The sequence below is a fragment of the Drosophila mauritiana genome, chromosome X (genome assembly GCF_004382145.1).
Source record: "Drosophila mauritiana strain mau12 chromosome X, ASM438214v1, whole genome shotgun sequence".
NCBI lineage: Eukaryota > Metazoa > Arthropoda > Insecta > Diptera > Drosophilidae > Drosophila > Drosophila mauritiana.
Window position 1 is genome coordinate 17,780,124 of NC_046672.1, and position 24,504 is coordinate 17,804,627.

Sequence of the window (24,504 nt, forward strand, 5' to 3'; positions counted from 1 at the left end):
CCACACAGAAACACAAGAAAAAGAAGGAGAGAAAGATATGGATTTGTATCCCTTGGAGGTCCTGAGGTTTGGCTTGATTCGTACGCACCTTGTAATGCTTAAATTCGGGTAATGTTTCTAGACAAAATATAACAATTGATAGCAATATAACAAATACACTAATTATGGCTACAACTCTGGCGGCTTGTGAACTTTCTGGATACTCGAAGAGCAGCCAGACTTTTCTCTGCTTCTCATTATCCGGTAATGGTCTTTCTTCCTCTTTAATAAAGCCTTCATCCTCTCTGCAAGTAGAAAATATATTTACGGTTTATTGTTAGTACCAAACGAGCCACTTAACCGTATTAGTTATGATGTGAGAGTGAGGTTAGGTTGTGTGTTTGAGTGTGGCGTTCGTTGAGTATTTTTGTTATCTTTTAGGCACAGATTTTGTTTATTGGTTTTCAACTCTAATCGGAAGCAGGCAAAATGCTTAAATCGAAAGCTAAGCTTGAGTAAAAATTAAGAAATAAAGCCGTAATAAAAGCGTTGACTCATTTATGGCATTGGCAATAAGCAAAGAATTGAAATAGATTAAGTAGGCTTCTTCCTGCTGGATCCTTGATCGTCCTATCCTCGCTTGACATTCCGTTTTCCATTTCCGCTTCACGGGTCCGGCCACACTGCCCCCCCGTGCCGTATCAACAAAATTTTAGGCTGGTGGTCAAGGGATTAACATTCACTTTCCCAATCGAGCTCGGTCCAGAGTCCAGTCCATCTAGATCTGGGTCTTTTTGCTTTATACAATTTACTTCCAGCTCGCCATCGGTGGAGATGCTTAAGTTCTCAGGGAAAGCGGCAAACAAGCTACTTATTAAATTATACATAATTTTACTATTGCATGTATGGTCATATAAATATACTATTTGATGACTCCTAAGCCAAAGCTATTCGATTAGAATACTTCGATTTATTGAGAAATTATTATTGCATTGTACAAAGGCTTTCCCTTTAAACCGCACTTCCAGCCAACGCAATTTGTATGTATGTATATATTGGTATGTTTGTATTTAAGCCAAGTCTAATTCTATTCTATTGTCTATGTTTAATGTGCGTGTGTCGGTCTGTTTGCCGTGTTGCATGCCTCATTACACTGATTCGATAAAAAAATTTGCCGTGCTACCAATATAGAAATAAACCGAACCAAATTGTTGTCCTGTTTATATTTGATTTGCTTTAGTTTTTTGTTCATATTTCGTTAGTTTATTTTTGGTTGGGATTTTGTTTTAGTATTTGTTTTGCTTTTATTGGTAGGGGAATGGTGGAATTTCTAGTGGGCAACACGTGGGCTTACCTGAATTTATTAATTGCTTGATCACCTAATTCATAAAATTTTATTTCTTCACTAAATACGTCTAAAGGGACATTGACCGGTCTCCGTAGTCGGCCACCTGTGGATGAACGTGATGGGTGTGTATTTGTTTGTGGGGTGGTGAGTTGGTGGCGGTGTATGAATAAAGTCAAGTATTCATTGTTTGTTGTTCGGCGACGACGAGGATTTATAGAGAAAGAAATAGAGAAACATTAGCCATGGGTTGCACAAAAGTTGCATTAGATTTTCGGGCAGGGGGGTAATATTTGAAGGCACCACTTCCAATGCTTACCACTCTGATAATAGTATAAAATCGCATCGAAGCTCGGTCGACTACGGTCAAAAAAATATTCATTTCTAAGCGGGTCAAAGTACCGTAATCTCCGAGCTGGATCCCCAAGCAGCGTGTCCGGGAATTGATTTAACGTACGTAGTTGTGTCTCAAACCTTAATCCGCTTACCTGGAGCAGAGTAGCGATAGAAGTGGGTTAGGTTATGAGTATCCAGTATTCGGTTGGGTTACTCACATTTATAACGACTCGTTCGCAGAAATCATGATCGTGAGGAATGGGTTCAAAGTGTTGCGGTCCGCCACCAAAGCCATGACCAGCCCCCCCTTCTTCGTCTTGACTGCTCAATTTGGGCAAAGACCTGCGAATTAAGAAAAAATAGACGTAATTAAAGCATAGGATTAAAAGCGAGGTGTGCAAGACATATCTATTATTATTTACAAGTAATATTCAAAACATTTACCTTTGAAGGGATTAAAGGTACCTCTATTATCGGCTTTAGAAAGATGACGAATATATCACCTTTAGTGCGGCATTAGAGGGGCGTAGAAAAAGTCCCCATTTAATTAAACACCAATTAACCTAATGCCATATACGGCCCTTAAGTGTGGAGTTTGAGAAGCGCGGAGGAAGGCCCTCCACATTTTTGATTACCTAAAATAAGGCCAAGAGTAATTACTTTGCCATTGCCTAGCCTACAGCCATTTAATTTACATTTGACTTTCGTTTTAACTGAAAGCCGCGACTCCATTATTCAATGCCTTCGATCTTTAAGCTCTCCAGTGGCCTGGTCTTTAATTACTTATCGGCTCGAATCAATTTCCAGATGCTATGCCATTGAATATTCAATGGCCATGCATATTGCATGGCCGGCGGCAGACGGGGATTTTCAGACTCACTTTCTCGATTTCAAATTGCAATTCGCAATTTCGTTGGCAACCCATTTTGTGGACACGAGAACGAGTGGGTGGGTGGATACCCAGAAGATACTCGTATACCGTCGTTTCCTTTTGGCTTAGGCCTTGTTCAAATTAAATTCATTGCACTCGAAGCTTATATAGATATACACTTGTATAGTTGTGTGCGCGTACTGGGAACACAACACGCCCACGCCGGCAATATACTTATGTTTACACTTGTAATTGAAATTGTATTACAATCGCATATAAAAACGACCCAGCGAGTGGTCCCAACCACAGAAACACCATCATCATCATCGTCATCATCATCATCGAACCACTTACACCCACCGAACCACCCATTTGCTGGCAGAATGCCCAACATTTTCCGCCCTTATCGCTGATGTTGCTGACAATGTGCAATTGTTGCTGCTGTTGCAGCTGCAATTGTTGCTGCTGTTGCTGCTGGCAAGTTTTTGGCGTTGCATGGCAGGTTGCCGTTGCCTGCTTTCTGGCGCCGTGCCGTGGCATTTAATTAAGCGTGTAAGTGCACTGGCCCACCCCCAAAAGCCCAAAGCCCGAAAGCCTTGTCCTCATCTCCATCGTTATCCACCACCCACATCAGTTATCCCCTCCACTCGACTGAAATAATGGCGAGCGCCTGCCCGAACAAATTGTTTGTCGGCATAAATCTTTTCCGGTTGCAACTCCATCTTGGCACAGCGGCCGCTTATTCATATTTATGGTCACACATGTGGTCAACAAAATAATGGCATTATAAATTCTCCTTCATGGCATATTTGTTCACGATAAAATAAAGTAATTTCTGTGTCCGGGAATCAGATCAACACCTATTTGTAATTTGAGGCATTTACACCACTTAAGTGGGGCTATTTAGATCCGCAGTGGACGAAAAAGCCTTCACGGCATTACTAGACAAAAACACTTCTTTTAAATAGGTTCTACACATAATAGTAAATATTGGAAATTCAGACTCTTAAGTGCGGCAATTGAGAAGCGCAGAGGAGGGCCCTACTTTATTTTCTTGTTTTATCATTCAATAATCTTTAAAACAAAAACCAGTTCAACACCTATTTGCTACATCCAATTTTCATTTAACCCAATAAAGTGCGGGGATTGAGAAGCGCAGAGAAGGGTTTTATTTCATTTTTTGACTTTACGACGTCCGGTTACTGTAGTTCTGTAATTTTTGCCTTAAAGTGGCACAATACCTCCTTCACTGACGTATAAATAGTTAATACCGTAGGCGTTGGCATTCGATTAACGTGGTCTATAATTTCGTAATGATACACAGCTTATGTACCCTTATTTTAAACGCAAATTGGCATATTGTCCGGTGTGACGTCAGCAGCTGTTGCAGGCCGCAAAAAAAGAGAGTGCAAGGTGGAAAAGACCGGTTCAAACGAAATGTCAACAAACAATTTAGGCCCAGGTGAGCTGGGCTTCTGTTCTTAGCCGACTTTCTGCCATTTAAACAATCTCTCTACCCATTTATAGTGTAGTACATGGAAGCAACTTTCTTGTTTATCTACTATATGCAAATGTCAGTGGGAAATTTATGCATACGTTTACACTCTGTCTCTGTCTCCCTCTTCCACTCTCTGTTTGTCTCCGTCCCTGTTGCACTTGATGGCGTGTATATAGGTCAGCGGCACAGCCTGATGCGGCTGTGACGTCATTGTCGCCTCTTTTCTAGATGCCGCCGTTGTCGATGAGTCGGTGCTCTGCTGCAGCGACCTATTTACAAGATACATATGTATCCACAAGTCGCTACGTGAGTCGAGTTGATTCGAGTAGAGTCGAGTCGATTGAAGTCGAGTCTCACCCACTTCCGCATCGTTCTGCAGGTGGATTGCATAAGTCGAAAAGCTGCAACTGCAACTGTTACTGCTACTGAAACGGAAACGAAAACGACGCTGGGTGAAGTTCAATGTAAAGTCGCAAAATCGAAGTGGAATTTCGTCCTGGGGATCGTGGGCCCCCCTTTTTCGCCCACTGGTATGTACATATGTGTGAGTATCCTGGTATCTGGCATGTGCAAAGTGTGTGGTTCTGTGTGTTGGTGCCAGTTTCTCTTTGTCCGGTCAAGGCAACGTCAGCCTCAGTCCTTAGACCTTCCAAGACCCCGAGACCCCCAGAACCGACAACCGACAACCAACAGCCGAGACCCAACCTCCAGTTCTCCATTTTTGTGGACTATTTTTAGAAGCGTCAACAACGGCATGCTGAAATTTATGAATTAATGCGATGGCGAAAGGAAATTTAAGGCATGCACACGCACACGCACATGCACACATACACACACACTCACACACACAAACGAAGGAGCCTTGAACTGGGGGAGTGCACTTGCACCCAGTTACCCAGTCGGTCCTCATTGAGGATTTGCTTATGCATGCCGCACATTCCAGCTGCGCATCTGCAAGTTAATCAAGCATTGGGACCGCATCTGCGGATTACTTTCGCCACTTAAGCAGCGCAGAGGAGAGCCGTGCCTCTAATAGTGAAATTAAATGAGCTGAATATATTACGTTTGGCAATCATCTGCTTTGAAAATAAGGAAAATGGTTTATCACATACTTTCCATCACTTAAGCAAGACCATTGAGAATTGCCAAGAAGGGCGAATAAGTAAAGCAACATAAAGATACCATTAAAGAAGTTTATTAAAATGATGAAATTATTTGAAAGTTATTAAATTCAAAAAGAATCAGATAAAGACATATTTTCATCATCAACTTTAAACCACTTACGTGTGGTAGTTGAGAATCGCCGAGAAGGGCGCTTCTTCTTAAAGAAAGTGCCAGGCGACCTATATCCAATTATAAAGAACTGTTTTAAGATGACTAAAACACTTGATCATCAGCTTTATTATTATTGATAATGAAATGCTCGCCTAGATATCTTCATTATTAAGGACCTCATGTTTTGCTTTAAAAACTCCTTTGTTCGGGCGCGACATTGTGTGCGGCCCACGGCCGAATCGATTCCCCAATGGGAAATAGCATTGATAAAGCTGATTTGCCACCGCCCCCCACTGGCGAAAAACACATGGGCGCACGTGGAGGGGGTTGGGGATCGGACGGGGAGAGCGTGTCAACATGATTCAATCAACGCCGTCAAACGAGAGGTGCCGCAGGCTGTGCAAGGTGAATGCGAATGCGAAACTCGATTCGATGCTGACGTCACAAACGGCATTCGACTGACAAAGTTTTGAACCTGAATATGAATAAATGAATATGCACGTGGAGAAAAGATCTTAATCAAGATTGGCCAGAAGTTTAATAAGTAGCATTAAAGTCGTGGAATCAGTTAAAAATCTTCAATCAATAAAATAAAAAACTTAGCTCTCATAACATAACACTTTCGAAGTTTTTACATAATATATATCTTATCAGATATATGTTTTTGTATGAGCAATTGCATTTCCTTGAATTAAATTACATAAAAAAGCACCTGAAACTTTTCATGTGATGCATATTTTTCCACTATATTCATCAATTTCATTTCCTTGAAATCGTTGTGCGCTGTGTAAACACTTCCCATGTTTTTTTTCCAAAACTGCATTGCATTTCACCAATTTGCCTTGGAAATACACCTGCCGTCCGGATTTGCACCCGGACTTTTATTTGCAGCCGGATCCGGATCCGGGGCCATCAATCGCCAGACGGGGGATCGGGAATCACGGCCGCCGCAGCGTTGAATTATGCAAATCCCTGGCTGAAAGATTCACGGACGGATAGCTGGACGGCTGTTGGATAGTCCGACGGACGGACGGACGGACGGACGGACGGACTAACCAACTAGCGACTACCAACTGGCCTGCCCTTTTGTGACCTTGGGCAGTTGCGTGCACAATTTGTGTGGGTTGTTGGTATGTTATTCGTGATTTACCTTTTTTTTTAGCACATAGGGTATAATATGTCAAGGAAATTGTAAGATATTAGATGATATGTGAAATAAGCTTAAAGTTAAATTAAAATTCAAAACAGAATGCATAGGAATTTTGCCTATTCTTATTAAAAGCTTTGCAAAGTATAGAAAAAGTAATTGGTAACAATGTAATATCAAGATCGAGGGTATATAGAAGTTTTGAACATATCTTTAACACTTTGCTTTCTCGTTTTTCATTTCCATTCTCATTTTCCGTTTCCGTTTGGTGTTTTTTTATTTTTGGCAACCATTCTCAGGTTCTACTCGTGTGCACCGACATGCAAGCCGTTCCACAGCTACCAGCAACAACCAAAGTGGGTGGAGAAAGTGGGGTGAAAGTGGGTTGAAAGTGGGTGGCGGAGTGGGAGTGGCAGGAGGAGTGGGCGAAAGCTTGTTGCCTGTCGCCTTCTGTTTTCTGTTTTCGGTGCTGTTTGCATTTACCAATGCACGTGTGGCCAGAAAAGAATGAATGAAAGGGGCTGTGAGTTGAAAATGGAGAAGGCGTTGGGGAAAATTACGGAGAAAGGGTCCTGGCGAGGCGAGGCAAAAAATGCTGGAAAAGTGTGCACGTCAGGCATTTTAAACATGTTCCGCTATTCGAAACTTTTCGTCGTTTATTATTCGAAAAAGGCAGGCTAAGCTTAAAGGAAAGTAACAATGGAACGGGCAGTGTGGAGTTTTCAGCGAAGTGGGGGCCAGGATAAAAAAAGGACAGGAAACGAACTTGTTAAGCGCGCAATTTAAAAGCGAAGCGAACTTCTCCAAAGGTGAAACTTTTCAAATGTCTCAAGTGCGTCAAAGGAGCAGGAGTTAGCACAGTGGTGGCACAGGGGGGTTGTCGGGGGTGTCAAAGGGGTGAAAAGCGGGTGGAAAAGGACCTACAGAATGGACACTTGACTACGGAGAGATAGCAGGAGATCGAGGACCCTCAACCGAGGCTCTCAGAAGTGCAATCAGTTCATGGTCCTTCAGTAGGCATAAGACAATCAAAGGGCTCGGTGGAATATTCATTAATCGATATTTCATGGTTTTGCTATGGTGAAAAGTCGCCTTTAAAACGTAAATTTCAAGAAGCGTAATTAGGCAGATCAATTAAAGTCTAGGATGTTGGTCATAAGTTGGGCCATAATGAAACTTGAACTCAATTAAATGTCTAGTCTTGTTAAGAGATTGCAAATAGCAACAATTTGAATTAAAGACACTATAAATAGAAATTAATTGAAGTTAGATAATCTATTGTCCAACTAATGTGGTATTTAATGATTAAACAAGATAATATTTGTTGTATATGGAATGAAATGCAGTTGCAGTTTGCTAGTTAAATCTTATCTGATTTACAGAAGTGGTAAATATTTGTTATTTAGACTGCAAATTAAATGGTACTTGAAAAACTAACTGATTTTGGTAAATCTCTGAAAAGAGATTAAATAAGAGATCATAAGAGATTAAATAAGATTTAATTAGAAAGTACATGAATGGCTACCATGGAATCAATATAATTTCATGAGTGGACTTCTTTTAGCTCGTTTGGGTTATAAAAAGTTGGGGTATAAATATCTCTTCAAGTGAGTAAAATGTTGGAAGTTTCAGTTAATTCATCAAATCTGTACAATACCCAAGGGTCAAAGGTTTCATAGAATGAAGAGGAGTAGTTGACCCACAAGCCTTTCTTTCCCTTTCCAGCAGCCCCGCAGTATGAGATAGCTTGCAATTGTCTTGGCCACAATCAGAAGTAATCCCCATTCAATTTGTTAAGTCCCCGAAACCGTTTAATACATATCAAAACCCCCCTCCAATCCGCCGCATTGTGTGGTTTTAATTTTAATGCACCGCACAATCTGAAACTGAGGTGGGGTTTTTTCGGTTTTTCGTGGCGAAAGTCAAGCGAGTGAAAGCGACATAAAGCGAAAATGGCGAGACATGCATGGGTGGTGTTTCTAGGGACTGGGAAGATGATAGAGAGGGGGAAGAGGGGGGAGGTCTTTATAGCACACCCACACTCACACACACACCTCCCCCATTGTTGGCTGTGTTCGGTGTCCATTGTTCGGTGGCTTTGTTGCTTTGTTGTTCGCTGTTTGCTGCTGACGTTGACGGCGCTTGTCGCCTTGTCGCTGGCAGCAACAACTACAAACAACTACAACCACTACTACCAACACTATTGGCAGCAAAAAAAGCAGCACCAGCAACAACAGTGGGGATCAAAAGTCAAGAACAATGACAACAAATAGCAAGCGGCAAGCAGCCAGGAGCGGGCAAAAGTCAAGTTGCAAGTTGAAATGTGCGGCAATTGTTTGCTTGGGTAAAAGGCAAAGTGAAAGTGTAAGCCTCGTCAATCAGCAACAACAAGAGTAGCAAGGAGCAGACTGATGTGTAAGGACACTGGCCAAAATATTTTCTATATCTCAAGATGGAAAGCTTGAGATTTTGCTCAACATTTGATATTTGATTTGATGATACATTTCTAGTACATGCAAGATTAATTCTCTATATTTATATATATTTTATAATCTATATTTTATAATTTGCTTTCTCTCTCTGCACCAAAGAAGAAAGTACTTGGTGTCAGCGATTTTAGTGCCTTGAATTGCTTTCGCCAGCGTCGGGCATCAATTTACCAATTTACCCAGATGCATTGGATTCGCTCTTCATTTGTTCTTGAACTTCTGCTCGGCGAAAATGCTTTCTCCACACAAAGGAAAGCCAAAGAAGCGGCGTGGCAAAGGCGAAGGGGAGCCACGAGGACACAGCACATCGTTATCGATGTCAAACTCATGTCAATTCACTGAGACGATTACAGGATATCATCAAAGGATATTGTTATGTCTCAATCGGCTGAAAAGGCAGCGGGGGAATGACTGAATGAATGAATGATGGTGAGTGTGCGGTGAGGGCTCCGGTCTGGGGCCATTGGAATGTTAATGATATTGATGCTGTGCCACTTTTGTGTTTGCCGTTTGGGCAGCTGTCAATGTCACATTGCGCATACGCCGCATTGACCCACCCACCATTTCGCACCGCAGTGTGAGTGGGAGTTATGTCCGTATGTGGGTGTCTGTCTTTCTGTCTGTTTGTGCATCTGCATTCACATTTACATTCACTCCACTGCGGCTGGCGCTTCATCATTTGTCATTCATCATCATCGCGAAGGGATGCACGCCCTGAGGTATGCAATGAATTTCGTGACCAGCGGATGACATATTGCGTCTCTTCTACATTTGAATATCGCAGGCTAACTATCGTTTATTGTTTTTATTTTTATGGTTTTAAAATGCAAGAATTTTATCAAAAAGATGGATAAAATCATTGAGAAAAATGTATTGTTTTGTCAGAGGATTTGGAATATTTCTTCGAAGACTTCGAAGTAAGCTCAATTTATCCTCAAGAAGAAAAAAGTGTATCTACTCGAAGATTATGTTTAAGCAATTCAAGTTTCTCTAGAAAATGTAAGAAATAGTTTATAACGATATCTTTAAATAAGCCAGTGACCATAACCATGTTCCCCTCCATATTCATAGGCCTAAAGTACAAGCAAAAAAGGCCGTTTTTCGCACTTCCCCGATTGCTTGCTCAAGATAAAGGCTATGGTATCTGGGTAAGCAGATCGTTCAAGGACCTTACCTATCGCAGAGAAGAGGGGGCGAGGCGTTGGATAGGTTTTCACCGCTCAACGGCTGCTCCTGGCGCGGTCGCAGGACCGGTGTGAGGCCCCATCGCTCGATGAAATCGATGCGGGAAATGGTTGAGGACGAGCAAGTGGTGCGAATCGCTAATTGCGCCAATGCTCAGCCTGCTCGGATGGCGTATCCTGGCCGCGCCCTCGACCTCGTCCTGCGGCTGCTCCACTTTACGGTAATCCACTTGCGATGCTGGCGGTGGTGGTGCTGCTGCTGGTGCTGCTGCTTCTGATGCTTCTAGTCCGGAGCACCTTCTGTTATTTGGCGAGCTCCTTGGCTTTCGGCACCTCCGTGCAGCTGCTTCTGGCCATTAAGATTGCTTTGGCTCCTATTTCGGCTAGCATTTGGCAATGGCTTGGAAGTCCTTTGGGTTTCTCTCTTTCAATTCGTGCTAGTTGAAGACGAGTCCGGGATTTTGTTGTTCAATATATATGTGGTATATACATGTATTTGTATTACAGTTGCGTGTTTTGCTTGGCTTTTAGAATTGTTTTTTCTTTGGCAATTAGGCAATGCACTTTCCACTTTGTTGTTGACATTGCTTTCGGGGTTATATGTCACATATATTTTTAGCTGCAGTTTGACATTTATTTATTTATGTTAGCTTTTTGTTTCACCATTTATTTTTCCAACAAAATAAAAAAAAAGTGGAAGTACACACTACGCACACACACACACACATATACATGCACCGAAATCGTTTCATTTGAACCGGAAACAGCGAGTGAAAATTGCAATTTCCGCTTTTAGAAAGCACTCATACAAGTTTTAGGTTGTTTTGAATTTATTGGGTAAAAATAGGCTGGCAGCGGATAGCCTGCAAGATGTCCTTTACCTATTGATTTTTTTCGAGCCCAGATTTTTCACAATTTATTTATGGGCGGCATTTAAAGCGTTTTCATTCAGCCCACTACTCCCAACCTCTTTCTCTTTGCTCCCTTTTTTGTTTGGAATAATTGCAATTGATTGCGAATGGAGAGCAATCTGCTGTTTGTTGTTTTTGGCGCGACTTTTCGATTGGGAACAACAACCTTGAACCTTTCGGTTCGGCAGAGAGAAATTGGGCAGCAGAATTGATGGGGGAGGTAACGCAGGTGAAGTCGAGACACACACACACATACGTACAAACATGCACGCACACACACATATGTAGCCTCGAATGTAAATGGCCCACGCCTTAACTTATTTTCGGAGGTGTTTTATTTTAGATTACTTCACACACACACACAACAGAAAAACAACTTTTGCACGGGGCTACACGCATATGTATATGTATTTATTATATTTTTAGATTAAAGTAAGGAAGATTTATTCTTTGATTTGCCCTAGGCCTTCTTTTCATCATTTTTTTTTTAAAGCAAATGAGGGAAAGGGAGCGGGTTTATCCCGCTAGTCGCTCTTTGCCTTTCGCCTTTCGCTTGGTTTCCAGTTCGAGGACCAGCAGAACAAACAACTGGAAGAGCGCGCAAAAACGTGGCCCGGCACAAGTTGGTAATGGAACGGTGGAGCGATGCGGAACAGCTGGCAGTGGAACGCGTGGAACGGCGGAAGTGGCACGCACCGAAACGGACAGCGAGGCGAAAAGGACGAAAGGCGACGAATGTTGGGCCATAAGTGGCAAGCGAGAAATTGAAGCGTGTAAGCGCTTAACTGGCGATGTAATGACACCGACGCACACACATACACACACAAACACACACACTTACGCTCTCCTGCGCGCACACACACACACGCACGTGTGGCGTGTGTGTATAACAAAATAACACTAATACGAGAGCAGGCCTCGTGAGTCATTGTAAGGAGAGAGAGAGAGGGCGAGGGCTAGGTGGAGGGAAAGAGAGCGAGAGCGCGAAGGATGTTGAGGCAAAAAGGGAAATTCTAAGGCCCTGCACAATGGGAAACTTGTTGGCGGATTTATGCAACCCATACACACGCACAAATCAAGAGAGCGAGTGAGAAAGAGAGTGCGTGTCCTGGCTGCGTTTGCCGTTTGTCCGCTGTGTTGTCTCGTTTATTGGCGTTTCCTGCTTCGCCCGCTGCTTCGCTGGCTTCGCAGCCTAGCGTATTGTGCGCTTTTCCATTATCTTTGCCGTTATTATCAGACACCTCCGCTACACCTATCTCCCTCTCTCACTCCCTCTTTCAGAAGTGTTAAGCAGCTGTCCGTTTTTTTTGCTATTGCGTCTGCGTGTTTGCCGTATATATATACATTGATATGTATGTATGTATGTGTGTGTGCGAGGGTCCTTTGGGGCCGGGAATTTTGCTAGGCCGGGAAAAAGTGAACCGGGTCCCCATTGCCTGCCCTCTTTCATCTCTTCGCATCTCTCACGATTTTCGTTTCCTTTGGCTTTTCTATTTTTTCGGTGTGCGCAGTAAATACTTAACCCCCTCCCACAACAAAAAAACAAAAAAAAAAAAACGTAAAGAAAGGTAGAGCGAGAGAGAGGGGACGAGAGCAAGAAAGAGAGAGGAAGAGCTGGCCAGAAAGAGACATCAACTCACGCCTCTGTTGTTGCCTTTGTCTTGTCACGCATTTTGTGGAACTGAACTCAACTCAACTCCAGTTAACTTCACTTCACTTCACTTTACTTTTCCCTAGTTGGGCAAACTAGACTGAACTTTTGAGGACCAAAGACATTATGGAAGAAGTTGCACAAGCACCAATACCCTTGATAATTCAACTTTCAGACCTAGTAGCACACATATTTCGCCCATACTATCCAAACCTGCATCGAAACCCTCTCAAGATTTATAAATAATTGCTTAAAACTAATATATAAATAATTAATAATAAAAACGTAATATTAAATATGTAATAATCAAATTAGGTTATTTTAAATTTGAATTAAGCCAAAACATAACAAAAGAGAATGAATAAGGAATAAAAAGTTAATAACATGGTTGAAGCAAGTTTCAAAAATATAGAATTATAAAAAAGACAGTATATTTGTATTTGCATCTGGGCTAAACAAATTAAACAGAAAATTCTAAAATGCAATGATCAGAAAGAAAGATAATATAACAAAAATCGTCATAATAAATAAAAACTGAAATAAAATACATACGACTCGTCCATTGCTGAATCGACCTCCACAAATAAGTTGGGTTTTTTTTTGCTTGAATTTAAAATATCGATCTCGTTTTAGGCCTAGTTTTATAGGTATTTAAGTGCTTTATCGTTCAGCTGCCACCTGCCGATGCTAATTGATTGATGGTTCTAACTGCATTGTGTTGACACTTCACCTTCGCTTTTATCACATTCCCCATTTTCAATTTGCCATTTCCCCGGCAATCACTGCACAAAATTCGCTGTCATCGATGGGTTTTAATCAATTTTGATTAGCTATCCGTGTATTTTCGTGTGCTGTGTGGGTTTTTGGCAACAGTTTGAAGTTCACACGTTGCCAATCTCGGTGTAAACCAAAAGCAAAATCAGAATAGAGGGACCCACCATCTGGCTCATCCATCAATTTCGACTCTCTGTGTGAGCGTTTTGGCAGCCTCGAAAGGTCAACATCGGCGGCATGCAGAGCATTTAGCATCCAGCATCTGTGTGTGCCACGAAATTGAGCACTTGCCAAAAGTTTCGGCAAATTGCAGCCAGGTGAGAGGCCGCATGGATAAAGGATGAATTAAGGACTCAATCTGGGGCAGATTTGTGGTTGGCGTGCGATTTTTACGGCTTGATGGTCAGCAAAAAAACTCATCCGCACTGTTGTCCCTAGTGAATATTGCAAATATACTCCACGTGGACAGTTTGAAGAATTCAATCGACGCATCCGTAGATTACATTCAATTCTAAGGGGAATTTATGATTGGATAGCTGCTCCCTACTTCTATAAATGAAAAATCTTATTTTAAGTTGAAACACCACGGCGTATGAGTTATGCGATCAGCAAGAGTATATATTAGTTTTATGCACAGTTTAAGATTCTACGAATGTAAGACGGAATGGAATTTAATTTTTTGCATAAAACTGCAAATATTTGCATGAAATTAATCTTTGCCATACCGTGAATCACCATACTTCACCATACTAGTATAATATCAAGCTGGTTTTGTATGTAAGTTTTTGAACTTCTTATTTGAGCCGTTTATCAATGAATTTATAGTTGAAATACCGCATATTCTAGCAATATGAATTAAAAAGCACCGAATATGTGGGAAATAAATAGCAAATGGCGAAAAATACAAATGCCAATGCTTTAAGGATATTTACGTATACGCCTGATTTTCTCCTTTCTGCCTCAGTTTCTTTGGGCATTTCTCTGTGTGAGTATGTGTGTGTGTTTACGTGAAGATGAAGACAAAGCGAAAAGAGAGAAATGTTGGGGCATAAGCAGAGGGACAAACACACACACACACTGCAGCAGCAGCAGCAGCAAATTGCCTTTGGAACGTCCTTAAGAAGGATATACCTCAAAAATATTGCTTACAGCGGAATTGCTGCTGATGCTCGCTGTTGTTGTTGCTGCTGTTCAGGTAGGCTGCTGTGCAAACAACAACAACAACAATTGAGCCCTCTCTTTCCCTCTTTCTTTCGCTCTCTCTCTCTCCTTTGGTCCTGCTCCCTGTGATTCTTTTTCTGCTTAGCAATATGTTATTTGAACACACTACCCCACCCACCGCCTTTCACCTTTCTTCTTGCACTACTTTCTCTTTGGCGGCCACTTGTTTAATGAAATTTCTTAAGTGTTTATTGGTTTTATTTGCAGTTTTTTTCTTGAATTTGATTTATATATTTATTTATATATTTGTTGGTTATTTTTGCTAGCTAAAATTGTGTGTTCTTGCGCTTGTTCGATTTATTGTTGGGTTGAATGGCATGTCAGCGGAATTTCAGCGATGCCAAAAATCGCAGAATCCGCACTGCAGACACAATAGATTGATACTTTTAAATTCTTTTTTACACTCTGGTCTAATTTTGTTGTTTTGTTTGATATGTCAAGGTTAAGCACACGCACGCAATCCCATGGATTTGTGTATCTTTATCGCTCAGTTTTAATCTCTCCATTTGCCGCACTTTTTTCCATCATTCTTGTGATTCGTCTTTTACACACGCACAGTAGAAAAAAATTTGTTGTCTTAAAAAAAAGTGTAAAAAAATGCTTATATATTTTTTTCAACTAGATTTTAACACGTTTTCTTTGGCTGGTTGTGAGTGCTTTCTGGCTTTTTCTCGGCTCTCTTGTTTCTAATTTATTTTTGTTGCCCGCGGCCGTTTCTAGTTCGTCTTTGGCTTTGTGTCCTGCCCCGCCCCCTTTCGCGGCGCCCGCCCCCTTGTTGATGCACTGCCACTGGAACGCCACGAATCGGCAATGGAACACACACACTTCCGCGCACTTTTCCCAGTTTCAGTTTCAGTTTCGATTTCGGTTCGGGATTCGGTTATGGTTTCGATTTCGATTCGGATTCGCATTCAGATATCGGTTATTCTGCATCCTCGTCGGCATCTGCTGTCGGCTGCTGACTGCCAAAGACTGACTCTCGGCAGAGTGTACAGTGTACTGGGCCAGCCACTCGGCGTTCCACTCGGTCCGCTCATTCCCCCGTTCCGCTGGCCGGTGTTCCTCGTTCCGTTCTCGGGTGTTCTTCTGACCGGGGGTCCTCCCAACCGCCCAACCACCCAACCATCCGTCCAACACCCCTCCGTTTGCGCCCACCGATGGGACAGCTGCTCCGCCGCTGGAAGCTGGAAGCTGTCAGCTGGGCTTCCAGGCTGCGAATCCTGCCGCGGAGCGAGCTTGAGCTTCGTCAGATTCCTCAATGAATAAAGCTCACGAGCAAAGGACTAGGCGGTACACCCGCTGGCAAATGTCAAAATCGCAGTTCGTTTAGCTTTGCTTTGTCACTTCAACTTTCATTTTTAAAATATTTCGTTTAAAAAAAGTTAAATTGTTGTTTTTGTTACCCTTCAGCTTAGTACCTCATTTGTGGATTTTTTTTGGGTCATTTGTCAAACATATTTTTATGGTTAGGAATTTATATGACAGATAATTTATGATGTTTTTTAAAATATATTATTTATAGGTTATAGAGTACCAATTGCACACCATGGTGTCTACAGGTGCATTATCTTGTTTGAAACGAATATTTGCGGCCTACAAGTAATTATTCAATCTTTATACACCTGTTGATTTATATAGGTGTATATAGGATTTAATACCATTAAATAAAAAATTTATATCTGTCAAATAGATTGAGTTATTTCTGAAATTTTAAGAATCACTTTTAGTAGTGTGTTTATGGTACTCACAAGACCATGTGATATTAGCATGAGTTTTTTGTATTTTTAGTAAAAAGTATAAAAGGCAATCAGTTAAGACTGTAAAAGGGATTCAATGATTTTATATATATTTGTGTTTTATCAAATTAATAAAACTTATGTTATATCCCAACACAAATTCCAACAGGTAAGTCAATTTGTGGAAAGCTACATCCGTTTTCAAAGTCGGTTATTTATTTATATACGTTACGCTTAATATCACTTTTTGATATTCATATTAATCGCTGGCGGAATGCAGCGGAAACGGAACACGGTCAACTGTCAGTTGGCCAGCTGTCAGCGGGTTGAGCTTTTCGCCTGGAAGCCGGAAGCTGTGCGTCTGCGGCCTTTCCGCTTTCCAGTCGAAAGCTCAGCGCACAGAGGGCGCCACCAAAAGCTCCTACTGCGGATGCTGGGCGCGCGCTTGAAACGCGAAGATCCTATAAGCAGGTGAATGAATCGGAAAAGCTGGATTGGTGACTCGGCGGGTTGGTGGGTTAATGGGTCGTTGGGTCATGTCATCCGCATCGATTGCAATCGCCGCAGTTCACCGCCCCCGTGTGACGTCAGTGGGCGGTCCTGACGTTCGCGTATCCTTGACAGAGAGCAGCAAGGCTGAATTCCGAATTCCCACCCACAATGCCCTTCGAGCGGCCACCTAATGGGATTAATCCGGCACATGCGACTCGGGCCACCAGGAATGATAAACAACGCAAATTGAATTCATATTTCGTGTACAAAATCAATTAGTCAGGTCCATTGGCCATTGAGCACTAACGCAATATATATGTATTTATGTATAAAAAATATGAATGCATAAAAAAATACTTCGCAAGTAGCGAGAACTTCAGGGGAAAATTGAATGAAATGGCCATATGAAGAGTATATTATTTTAAAATTGAAATATATATTTTTACGCAATGCATGTGGGTGATTTTCGATTTAAAAAAAAGAACTACATAAAAAAACCTTTCACGTGAACTATGTAAATCAGATTTAAGAGAAATTGAATTGCGATTGAAGCATAAAGATGTATAATTTTATTCCAGTGGATAACTCTGAAGTTTCCAGGCAATCATAAGCATTTTACATACGTTTGTGTGTTATTAATTATTTATTGCGAAACTCGCCACTTTTTCAAGGAGCGACAAAATAATTGGCAGTTTAAGCGAAAAATAATTGAGTTGTAGTTGCATGTCAACGTGGGTGTACGTAATTTAATAATTATTAAGATATATTGCCGATGTCAGATGGAAAATATCGCCTTTGCAATTGAAACATTTCGAAGATGTACATAAATCTATAGTATTTCAATTAAGTAATAGTAGTAAAAGTATTACCCAATTAATTTATTTAGCAAAACTGCAGGACTCCCAAGTGCTGCCAATATTTGTGGTCTTAACAAGTACATCAAATGCTTCGATAAGTCATAATCAAAATTATTTTGGCCAACCAGATTCCCAGATGTGTACAACACTTCCTTTTGGCAGTTGTGCGTTTTAAACTCGAGGTTGGATCTGCATTGTTGGACTGGCAATTAATCAAGCTAAAATATTCATTATGAAGTTGTGCATTTTGTAGTCGTCGCTTTCGATCGATTAGAGAGTGCTGAAATGCCGGCCACAGGATATATATACACGTGTGTATATATAGAGTCCGTATAATAAATCCAACGCTGGAATTGTGGTTGCGGAAAACTCGTATTACATCAATTAGCCAGCGCTGGGTCTTATTTTTGGTATATTTGGCAACTATGTTGGCCTCCAAAACGAAACAATAACAAAATGGCCCGAAGTGACGCAAATGCGTTGCTGCGGATATGGCACCGAATTCCCATAGAAAACTGGCCATTCCCATAATGGGATAATGTCCTGGTTTAGTCCTGCCTGCACTTAACCGATTTCAAATTCCAAATCGAAAGCTAAAACCAAAAAGCCGAAGCTGAAGTCAAAGGCTGTGGGAGCCATAAAATTTTTAGTGCCATGCTATACATTGTAGCCCAACGGCCTGCTGGGTTTTTCCCCTCGTTTTGCGCGGATTTTCCCAGTCCCGTGGTGCTGCATTTTTTCCTGGCCTCTTCTATGCTTTTTTTCCAGTCTTTTTGTTTTTTTTTTTGTTTTTGTTCATTGCTGTTCAGCTCCCTTGTTAAGCTGCTAGCCAAATTTATGGCCAGCGAGGGGTCGGGTGTGGCGGAAAAACGCGGAAAATGCATATTTTCCGATGGGCAGGCCATGAGGCCATGGAGTCGGTGGGCATGCAAAACGAGGATAACAATAAAGGCGTCGACCAGGATATATCTGCGGTAGCCAGGCGACCAGTTATTCTAACTGGGTTCTGCCACAAATTAGGGGACCTAATGGTGAATTTTAGAGTTCCAAACTAATCTATTTTGTATGAGAATTGCTTTATGCACATGCAAGCTCTACATTCACAGGGTTTTTATACACACGTATAGAACATTTAATAACATACAATAAACTAGCTTAACAAGCTAAAACAAATTTGGGAAGCTAGATGTAAATTTTGGAGTTTTAAGCCAATTTATTTGGCTTAAATACCGTAGTTGGTAAGTAAATAAAATGCCATTTACACAACATATTCATGGATGAGCTATTGTAATTTTACTGTTAGCTATAATTTGATATATAGGGTATAAAGGAGTTGAAAGGGTAGTTTTTTGCATAAATTACGGAAATTAGACAATATAATTTGAGTTTGTGATTCCTTTGGCAACGGTAAAAATGATAATACATTTTTTAAGATCCCCTTGAATAGTAGCCACTCTGAGCACTATGGCATCATTTTTGCCACCCGCATTTTTAATGAGATTTATGAGATGCCAGGCAGATGCGAGTAGGAGAGTGGCGAAAAAAGCTAAAATATCTTTTGGATGAAAGGGCTGCCGAGCCGCTGGAATTTCATATTCCAGCGCGGCGAGAGGCGATTGGTTCAATTACACGGGACACAGGACCTCGTCGAGGACAATTCAGCAACAATGCAACCTCAAACGTCAATGGCTGAGGAGCGAGCGTGGAAAATGTGGCCCGCAGCTTTGGCCGACATTCCGGCTTCAGCTCGTCCTGCTTTTTCCGGTCGTCCTTTTCGTCCTGGCCCAAAGGCGGGCTCGCAGGATCCGAGGAAAACCCGAGGCAGCTGCATAAAATATGCGGCCAGCGGGGATGAGCATGGAAAATATACATATTTTCGAGCAAAGGGCCGCAACAAGGAAAAAAATGCGAAAAAAAGCGAGACAAATGCCGTAGCCATCGATGGGTGGAAAAATGCGTGAAATTGTTGGTAAATGACGGGGCTGAGTTTTATACCGCCGAAACTTGTGCAGCGCAGCAAAACAACCTGCAAAATTTATAGCGCATCCTTTGAGCTAGTTGCAAGTTGCCAGGATGGGCGGAAAGGACATGGACATGGAGGGGGGCGTTGAGGTGAAGGCGGAAAATGGGGCGTCATCTTGGCGCCATAAGTAGCGACCAGTTGGCCATCTTCTGCTTTGTGTGTGTGTGTGATGCTGCTGATGAGCTGAAGTCTACACTGAGCAAAATTGAAGTTGAGAATAGAAATGTTGGCAGTTAATTGCTAGCTAATTATAAGTGGATTATTTAAATATTTAGAAACCATATTTATGATGCATATTCATCTAAAAAAATGTGTTTTTCATATTCATATGTCAAATTAATTGAAATTTATTTTAAAACTAAATTGAATGAGGCATTTGTTCAACTATGCAGTATTTTTGCTGCGTGTACTGTATCTTCGCCCAAATTGCTTGCCACTTCCGGCATGTCTCTCTCACTCTCCACTTCTCGCACACGCACACACACTCACCGAAAAGAGAGTGTGAAATATGGCTGACACTTGAAAGTTGGCCTTCGATTTTTCATAACAATTGCATATTTATTTGGGCACTCGGCGCCCAAAAATCCCACATTTGCCAGCGATTATGCAAGCGACTTTTCGCTCTTGGCCAAGTTAGTAAAAACATGGCTTAAATAAGGAAATGGAAAGGGATTTCCGCTGCTTTTATTGATTGTGCATCCATAATTGAATGGCTTTCAGCAAAGTAGGGCGAAGGAGAAAGGTGTAATTATGTGCCACTGAAAGTGAGTGAGTATCACAATTTGATAAATTGTCTGCAATTTATGCATTTTAAAATCACTTTATGCTGACATAATTCAGTGATTAAAATGCCCGTGCAAATGTATATTTACTGCCTACCAATTAGGCAATTTTGTTATCGATATGCATTTCCGTGCTTTTTACAGGCAATTAAAGGGCAGTTTATTGGTAACTGAATTACATGGAGTGAGCTGGCAATTCTTGGGCAATTAGACTGCTCACATGGGGGAAAATGGAAAATGCGGGTGGGGGGCAATGTGGCATCATCTGGCGAAAGTGAGCCGACTTCCACTGCCCTGCCTTTTGGTCTCCATCTCGGCCATATAGACATACATCTCCTGCTTCGTTTGTGTGGCCTCAATTTCCCAAGTCCCCGGGTACCACTGCAGAATCTCTCCACTTTCCACTTGCCACTTGCCGCTCCACACCACCCCCTCCCCCCTCCTTCCACAGCTTGTCTGCATTTAAATGTGTGTCATGATGTTAATTTGCTGCACCGCCGCCTATACGGAAAGTGTTGCCAACTCTGTATATAATCAGATTTTATTTTAGATAAAAAATATGTAAAAACATAATTCAAATGTTGCTTGTAGCAGTTCCTTTGGTATAATTATTACGTTTTTTTACCTGTTCCAATGAAAAGTAACCTTCTTAAATTTTGATTTACAAACTGTACATGTTTTAGGAACTCATTGAGTTGTTAAAACATTTCTACACTATTTAAATAATAATAAGCCAGAGCAATAATGCTTACTTTTATAATTATAATTTTTTTAATATAAAAAATCTCTTTACTAGCTACTTTTGATAGTCGGCTCTGAAGTTGCAGCACTGGCCGGCGGCTGACATCGTCTGGACCAGCTGAAACGGATGGAAAATTTAAGGGAAAAGCCGAGGAAAAGCCGGCCAAATACGGCTTGTGGCATTGGGCTCCAAAGGAGGAGCTGGCGACGCTTGGCTTGTCGTCAGTTTGTCTGCGGCTCTTCGAATCCGAATGCGAATCCGGCAGGACGACAGGCAGTTGGCAACCGCAGCTGCAAGTGCAACTGCGACTGGAATTGCAACTGCATCCGTATCTGCAACTGTAGACACCGATTTCGGCCAGAACGAGCGACACTTGCAGCGTTTGTCAACGTCATTAGTTGCACACTGCCCAAACTGCAACGCCGAAACTAAAAAGGACTAACTTTTGCACTTTAACAAATTCTATAACCAATGGAAGTTTTAACTGGTAAAGCCTTGAACACTAATTAAAACAACTTTCCTCTTTAAACTCCAGTTATTTGTTTAAAGGAAAATTCTGTATCTATCTAAACTATATTTAATCATGAAGGAGAACCTTAAGAAATATGTTCACAACACAATAATCGACCAAATAAATTCAGCAGCATTGTAACAACGATGCAAAAAGTGTAATAAAGTTCAAGTGGGGTCCTTGAAATTGCCTTAGTTACCACTTCACTCGCTTGCGATCTTGTAAGTACTTATAAAACTGACAATTATGTGAACTTCAAGGCGGGGGAAATGAATTTAATTTCAGTTTTCCTCGTTTGCAGCGACATTGTGTCTGGGCAGTGGACACGCCCCCTCGGCCATATACCCGCCCCCAAAGGCCTAACATCTTTGCCGGAATAAACAAAAAAACAAAAAAAAAACATGGAGAGAAAGGACGAAAAGAGCGAGAGAAACTGACACTAATGCAACAAAATTGAAGCAGATGCAAGTGGAAATGTCCTTGAGGCTGCAGCACACACACACACACAGACATAACAGGCACATACACAGATGCAAATGCACATATATGTTTATATATATATGTGTATATATATGTATATATATACCGCTGCTTAACCCGAAGGCATCAGCAGCATTGTAGCTCTGTGTTTCGCTTCCTTTTTATCCTTTTTTATGGCCGCCAGAGTTTTCAGTTGCAATTTTTGGCAACTGCTGCAGCATGTGACGTCACACACTCACACATATGCGCCACAGGGAAAATGGAGTTGGATTCATCCAAAAAGAGGGCGGCAGCACAGGGGCGTGGCCGGCTGAGGGAAATGTGTAAATTGCTGCTGCATTTTGGGCATGTTTAATGTAATTACCAAAAGGCTTTCAGTGCACTGAAACACATACATGCAGGCATACAACCGACATCAAAGTCACAGTCACACTCACACACACATGCAGCAGCAGCCCCCTTCACCCTTGTGCCCCCCCCTCGCTCCACTTGGTAACTGCCTCTTGGCATTCAGCCAAAAATATCATTCTATAAAATACGAGTTTAAGCGCAAGCACACAAAAGTCCAATAAGAAACTTCGCCGAAAAGCGAGAAACAAAAAGAAATGCGCACTGAAAAATCAGCAAAAGAGTTTTTCCACACATTTCCCCACCGCCCTCACACGAGTTTTTCCACACTGCACACAGGCTTTTCTAGTTTTTTCCACATTTATTTTGAGGGGGGGAGGAAGGGGCAGGGGAAAGAGGTCCTGCTTGACAGGAACTGACTGCCTGGCGCCCTGCAACTCTTGAACAAAATAACATTTTGGCTTTCACTTTTTTCGTATTTTCTATATTTTTGCAGCCTTATTTTTCTATTTCCCTGCCAGGCTGTGTTTTCGCTTTTCTTGCCATTATTTTTGGGCATTCTCCATTGCTTACTGTTCAATGGTTTGCTTTTTGTTGCCTTCAATTGCACAGATGCAGATACAAAGAAAAGCCACTTAAATAACGCTTCAGAATCGCTGAAGGAAAATCTACGAATGCTTGCAAATTGGATTTCGTAATATCGAATAACTACCAATATTAGATATCTATTCATGTTTGCTTGTTTGCAGTGAAAAGCTTTAATTGGAATTAAGGACGTTGATTTAAATTCAGACAGCCTGAAATTCAGGTAGCTTCTAGCATTTTGATTTAATTTCAATATTTGGCATAGCAGTTTTACTTATTGCTTGGTGTTTTTATATTGAATTTGAAAATTACTGAGGCTTCTGGCCTTCTCTTTGCAAACAGAAATCAGCAAGACATCTATGCTGTTCACCTTTCAATCTGCATAGGAAACAGAAAAGTAGACTTCATAAGAAAGTTATCATTAAAATAAATGTATCAATGTTAATTGTTAAAATGCACAAAGTGAGTCTATAACTTTTTCTTTCATAAACTGACATTAGTCATTGATATATTTGTACACCTATATTAAATCATCGACTTGGAACCTCGAATTTTGCTCAGTGCACTAGCGCACAAGCTTAAGTTTCAGCTTGCTTTCTATTTCTCACTTTTTTCATCTCCTTTCTCGCTGTCAAGTGCAACACGAAATGCTCAACTCAAAGTTCGCCGTGTGCTTCGTTCTTGATTTAGTTTACTTTAGTCACGTTTATTGCGCTTTTAGGACAGACATCTTCACATCCAGCACCTCGTGGCTCCCTGTTCGTCCTCTCATCCCCATTTTTTGCCAACCAACGCCCAGGTCGAGGTAAACAATTCGAGTGCTGGAGTTTGAGTTTGGGGTTGTTTCTCGAGTGGTTCAGGTGGTTTGGGTGGATTGGGTGGTGCAGGTGGCTCAGGTGGTGCAGCCAAGTGCCCCGAGATCTGTGCCAGCTGTAGGGGCAGATAAACGAAAACGAATCCTTTAGGCTACATTCGTGGCATACAGCTTCCGTCGCTCCTTATTTATTTATTTCGCATTTGGATGGATCCGCATGGAAGGCGCTTTAACTCTGATGAACCCGTCAGCAATGCGGCATGCGAACCATTTGCACTTCTCCGAAAATCGGATTGAAGGGAAATATTGTTGAAAAAAGTTAATGCCCAGAAAGAGGTACATAGTATTTACTGATATAATAAATATTATAATTGTAGTAAATGAAAAAGTGAAAACCAGGTTTTCGATAGGAAGGCAAAAGTAGTTTCAAATGCACGAAAGTGTTTAATTTCT

General features: G+C 41.5%; 1 protein-coding gene across 13 annotated transcripts in view; it reads right to left on the reverse strand.

Annotated features, from left to right (window-relative positions):
• The window catches only part of LOC117148944 (potassium voltage-gated channel protein Shaker), a 112,596-nt gene that overhangs the window by 25,001 nt on the left and 63,091 nt on the right, over positions 1-24,504 (reverse strand). For 12 of the 13 annotated variants that reach the window (XM_033316678.1, XM_033316675.1, XM_033316677.1 and 9 more), the window contains 4 exons: positions 1,879-2,002; positions 1,644-1,812; positions 1,334-1,430; positions 89-284 (listed from right to left, as the gene is read on the reverse strand). In XM_033316678.1, the coding sequence (XP_033172569.1) occupies positions 89-284; positions 1,334-1,430; positions 1,644-1,812; positions 1,879-2,002 (586 nt within the window). Of the gene's footprint in view, positions 1-88; positions 285-1,333; positions 1,431-1,643; positions 1,813-1,878; positions 2,003-13,238; positions 13,265-24,504 lie in introns of those variants that run through there. The other variant, XM_033316682.1, reaches the window with a different exon arrangement.